Source organism: Lepisosteus platostomus, chromosome 8 (genome assembly GCF_059453375.1).
Source record: "Lepisosteus platostomus isolate fLepPlt1 chromosome 8, fLepPlt1.hap1, whole genome shotgun sequence".
NCBI classification, from domain to species: Eukaryota; Metazoa; Chordata; class Actinopteri; order Semionotiformes; family Lepisosteidae; genus Lepisosteus; species Lepisosteus platostomus.
In genome coordinates, this window is record NC_142618.1 from 22,061,489 (window position 1) to 22,067,488 (window position 6,000).

The 6,000-nt window shown below is 36.6% G+C and overlaps 1 protein-coding gene across 7 annotated transcripts in view; it reads right to left on the reverse strand.

Annotated features, from left to right (window-relative positions):
• Positions 1 to 3,954, reverse strand: part of LOC148657083 (partitioning defective 3 homolog) — a 429,232-nt gene extending 425,278 nt beyond the window's left edge. For 6 of the 7 annotated variants that reach the window (XM_088642914.1, XM_088642913.1, XM_088642916.1 and 3 more), the window contains exon 1: positions 3,600 to 3,954. In XM_088642914.1, coding sequence (XP_088499040.1) covers positions 3,600 to 3,719 — 120 coding nt within the window. In that variant the 5' untranslated portion in view covers positions 3,720 to 3,954. The remainder of the gene's footprint in view (positions 1 to 3,599) is intronic. The other variant, XM_088642911.1, reaches the window with a different exon arrangement.
• Positions 3,955 to 6,000: the final 2,046 nt, after the last annotated feature.

A 6,000-nucleotide genomic window follows, 5' to 3' on the forward strand; every position in this document is an offset into this window, starting at 1 on the left:
CAGGTTCACAACTTAACCCTGAACAGATTGTGTTCCTATCTTTAATAGTAAAATGTATGAATCAAGTACTTGGTGAAACAGAAATTTGAATTGTGTTTGCACATGGAAGTACATAAAATCTACTATAACAGTCAAGTCCAATAGGACACATTTAACATTTATGCAGAAAGAAGTGATCTTATACAGGCTGAATTAGAAAATGAAACAGTCCATACAAAATTATTGGAAAAAATAATGAGGTGTCTTAATTTTGCAGCATTGTGATATAATTGGATGCTGCTTATAATGTAGTTTTCTTGCACTGTTTTCATGCTTTTTAATTTTGTGTATGTATAAAATATAGCTGCTTTGATGCAAGACAAAGTTCAGAGAAATCAGACAAAGTACTATGATTTAATTAACTCAAAAGCACAAAGGTTTTTTGGACAGGAAGGCTTGGTGAATTCTATAACCATATTACAATCTTTAGTTTAAAAAGTCACACAACTACATGAATGGCCTATTCAGCAATAATCATAGTCCATTTAATTTAACAATAAATATTACTGTCTCTATAAGGACCCACATTCAGGTAGTGAATCTGAGGCAAAGATTCAACTATCAAGACTAAGTAGCTTTCAAAACAACTACAGATCAGAAGAAGGATATAAAAACACTGAAAAAACTCTTAATATCTCTTTGAGCACGGTGAAGTCATTCATTAAGAAGTGACAAATACACAGTACTCTGCCCCAGGCTTCCTGTCCAAACTGAGTCAAACAACAGCACCTTTGAAAGAGCTACAGAGTTTAATGACTGAGACAGCAGAAAATGTCAATGTGTCAACAACCTCCCAGTCACTCCACAAAGCTGGTCTTTAGGGCAAAGTGGCAACCCTTCTCAAGTCCCATATGGGGTGTACAACAAAGTGTTTAAGTAATATTGCAAACACGAGGCAAAAGGTTTTGTGGTCGGACAAGGTAAAATATAGGCTCTTTGTTCTAAATGCAAAAGCTCTACACATGGCACGAATCCAGCACAGGATGTCACCCAGTCAGCACCGCCTCTACTGTCAGGCATGGTGGTGGCAGCATTATGATATGGGGGGGGCTGTTTCTCATCAGTAGGGCCTGGGAACCTGTCAAGATTTTGTTTTTGCGGGTTTTACTGACATAACTTCTTTCACTCATAGACGTGTTCAGTAGGTGAATACTTCAGCACGGCACAGTATGTGGCTGGAACTTGCATCAGAGACTCGAGTTCTTGAGTTATGAAATGTGATGTAACCAACACAACCCAGTGCTCTGCACATTTCCCTCAGTGCCTTCCTATGCATTTGTTTTCTTTGGTGGGGCACATTGAAAAGGCAATGCTTCAAGCATCTCTTGCCCTGGAAATCTGATTCTAAAAGCTTTAATGAAAATCCCCGCCATTAAAGCTGAAACGAGAAAGAATCAACAATGTCCAAATTCAAATATTTAAAAAAATGTATTGCCACCTTTCTTAACCAAGGAGATTGATCCTGTATTACTGCAGCATGGATGTCCAAGTGTTGTTAGGAGATGGAAAAGTATGTTTCTATAGTCACCTTCCTTCATTACCTCAAGGTTTTGTGACAAAAACCTTTATTACTTAAATACACACATTTCTCGTTCTGACATAACTACTGTATTTTAAACTTATATAAATGATCAAACACTTCAGTACTCTAATATGAAGGTGTCGCTTTACAGGAGTCAGAAATGTTTAAACAACTGGCAAATGAAATTCAGAACCGCAACACGCTTTCCTAATCCTAAAGACACGTAAAAGCTTCCATTCATGAGGTTCAAACAGGGTAAAATTGTTTGAAACCTCTTTGAAATTCATCGGCTTGAATTTCTTTACGGCTATTTTACAAGCTCCCAACGCTCTGAAATGTTTCAATAATAATGTTGCAAAGGGTGTACAGTAACTGAAACCACTTTGTAGCTGTGATAGGGCAGTTACTCCGATACTCGAAAGTACTTTTAAACAGTAACTAGACTTCAGTCTCTGCCTCTTGAAGCTTATAACCACTAGCAGTTTAAGTGCTGCTTTTTTCTTGTTAGCTAAAACAAATATCATGAATTGTTTACAACGGATCTGTTAACTTCCTAAAGAAAATGACTCGCTATATTAAAAAAGACCTACTTAGTAAAATATTCTTCACAGAAAAGCAAACGCTCCAAATGATGCTCTGTAGTTAAACACTGTTCTGAATGGGTATTGTAAAGTAGAAGATACTGCTAGAAAACAAGTGCACTTTCAAAATGTTACTCTTCATTTTACATATCAGAAATGTCTGAAAAAATTCTCATTCAGCAGGGTGATGTTTTATCATATTTGGATGTACTACAACAAGGAAGATACCGGTATTAAGAATTTGCTACACAACTAAGCGATATAATATGAAGTAGTGCTTTGGAAATCCATGTGTGTGTGACATAAACCGAACTGTAGGTATTTAGCCGATAGCCGACTGCTACTTGTAATAACTTCCCCATGAAACTCATTGCAGTCCCGATGTTATGTCGCCAGAAACAGCACACTGGAGTGTTACGTGATCGCACCAGTAGACATATTTTAAAAAAACTAACATAAGGAATTCAGAACAAACCACTGCTACTTATTTCCCCCTCTGCAACCTTACAAACCTGGGCGAACAATGATAAATGGCAGGGCTTTGGAGTCGCAATTCAGTGTCTGTGTAACTCAGTATTCCTGGAATACTAACCAGTGTCTTTACAGATGCAGTTTCCCTCCCTATCCTCCAGGGCCTGGTGTATTCAGGAAGCCTGGGGCTGGATTTGAAGCTTTTTAGCTTGTTTTTTTATCTATTCCACATGAAGTATTCCCAACTTAAACCATAAAAATAGTGTGAGCATTAAAACGTATTTATTTCTGCGCTTTTCGTTTTCAAAACATATGTGCAAATACACGCACCCTTTGATTTCGGCTGGTCCCTAACCAATCTACCTCCACTGTAAACTGCGCTTGAACAAAGCGATAAATAAACTCACTGCATTTAAAAATATATTGACCATTAATAAAGTACTCACGGTCGTATTAGGAAACTGATTTTTGCCAAATAAAACCACGTAACCAGCTTAAAGTTTGAAATCTGCAAATTGAAGGTTTACCAGTAATAGACAACGTTCAAACATGGCTTTTAAAAAGTATTAAATTAACGGTAGCTTTCAGAAAAATCTAAATCGTTGCTTAAAATACATTTTACCAAACTCGCCAGCGCGCCAATAAAAGAAAAACTGTCCCTTTAAAAAACGTTCAAGTAAGGAACTTTTGCGGGTTTACAACAGCCGGGTCCCGCCGCACTTAAAACACAAAAAAATAAACAAAACTGTTAAATCTGACTACTACGCTACAACCCAGACTAACCCTGAAGTCGCTTCTTTCTCAATCAGCGCCCGTCTATCTCTACAAATTAATCAATAGACCTTTAGGATTTCCCTTCCTTCTCTTTTTTTCTCCCAGAAAAGCGCCATATTGAGCTTGCCGCACCATTCCTTGGGTTACAACATTGTTTCCAATGGGGAATTTTTTAAAGCACCAAAGCACAATACGAAGTAAAGAAAACTTACCTTCGCAATAGCTTTTTTGTATCTCATCACGGCTTGTTGAATAAGGCTGTGAACTTTAATATTTCCATCGCCACACGGAACCACCACCCTGGTCCTTCCAAAACACACTGTCACTTTCATAGTTACCGATATTTTCCACAAATCCCAAATCCAGAAGAAAAATAAAGGTGTAGTTTTCGTATGTAAAACCCTCCTTGGTACGTATTTCCTTTGGACTTGCAAAAAGTAGATCCAAAAGAGAGAGAAACGCGAAGATTTTCACCTTTTCTCCATGGTCGCTTTTTTAAGATGTGTGTTTCTGACCACCTGTTTAATGTTTCTGCGATCCTACTCTAATGTGCTGGCTAAACTGAAGCAGAAAAGAACTGAACTGGGAAACCATCTCCCCACCCTGGTCACTGCGAGTATTGACGCTCTTGAAACTTCACAAGCAACCTCATTTCACATACTGTATACTGTAAGTCTCGGGAGTGTCGTTGCCCCCTCCTCTTTAATAAAGATGATAGGTAAAATATGTCATCAGTTTATACACAATTACAGAACTCAAGTGGCTTATAAACTATATTTGCTCTTAAAACTTTGATTACTATGCTAAGCATCCCTTTAAAACTGTTGATGTATCACTCCAAATGAGTTTATCAGCTAAAACGAAAATGGAATCTTTTTGTACACTTAATGCCGATTATTATTTGGATTTAACTAATCTAATTTCTTAATTTATGTATATGTAACTAAGACTTGTTTTGTTTAGCTTTAAACCAACTGAGCAAACATGAACAGAACATTTTTAGTTTTCTGACGTGAACATAGCCCGTTGAATATATCTGCATAAAAGTAATGCAATAAGCCACTAAAGCTGTTACACTGTAGTTTACTGCGAAATATTTTCATTTATCAGGACTGCAAAGTCTGCGAGTTGCGTTGGGTTACAATGTACTGTATAACGCTTGAAAATCTAAAAGCTAGCGCAAGGAACTGTTTTTTAACTGTCACAGATGTACATTAATTATTATTATTATTATTATTATTATTATTATTATTATTATTATTATTATTGAGCGCAGATGTCTTGTTCTACACGGAGCAGCGGTTAGCGTATTAGTATTAACCTATTGGCGACATACCTGTTCGAGCAGAGGAAATGGTGGACAACTATCAATCAATTTTTTGTTCAGCAAGTTAAAATTAGGTCTCTCTGTGCAACAGTAAACCCACCAACATATAATAAACGGTTTTTTTCAGCACAGGCTTTCAGTCTCAATTTGGTAAAAACATTATATGGAAATGCAATTGATATTCCTCAATCTCAATCACGCCAGCGGTTGCATTCGTGGTTTTTGAGGGCCACTGGTTTATTTCCACCTGACACTTCACGTGCTTAATTGAGTTAATTAGCGACTACATCACTGGATATGCTTACGAAAGTAGTCATTTTTTAAACAGGTTTTAAACACACAAAAGCCTTCCACAACCTCAGCCCTCCAGGGGCAGTATTGCTCATTACGAATACAAACGTGCAAAACTAATCGATGTCAAAACGCACACACAGCGCCAAACCTACAGTAACTAGCAGCTATTTAACTGTTCATCATTTTTACGCATAGTCGTTTTTGACCAGACTGAATCCCTGCACCCCTGTGGATTCAGTCTCTGGGGAAATCAATTAGGTAAAAGTATTTACAAAACTTAAATAATATGATTTTAAAAATCTGTTTCTTTTATAAAGCTATCGTAAAGTATATTTAAAAACTCTAGATAACCCAACAGAATTGAAACTGTTTCAATTGGAAGTGCCATGAACGGTGTTATTGAGTCAGATAATGTGCTACAGTAAAACTATTTCATACTGTCTTTCAGGTGTTGTAGTTATATTTAGTGTGGTTAATAAGCTGTGAAAAGCTTGTGATATATGGATTCTTTGAGATAAACTGTGAAATTCGGTGTAACTCAATGACACAATGGAAGGTACAAATGATATAAGACAATGAAGTTGTACATTTAGCTGATCGATCTTCAACTTATTCAACATACCTTTTTCTAGTCACTTATGCTGCTTCTCCTGCATCCCCTGGTTGAAATACACTCATCTACAGTATGTGTCGCATTAAAATAAGGTAACAACATTCAGACGAACAGAAGCCTTCATTTTGTCGGCAAAGGTTTTAGCATTTCCACAGGTAAACTAACGTGCAGAAACCACACAGTTGACGAAACTTTTAGAATTAGGCAATATTTTCACCCCATAAAAATGTAAGAATTTATAGAAATAATAAAATATTAAATAAAATATAACATTTATTGATATTAATACTATAATAAATTAAATGCTTGACTTGATAAATTCAAAATTGAGTTCTCACAGGATGACTGCCAGCATTGCTGGTATTGTTTTTGCCTCCAA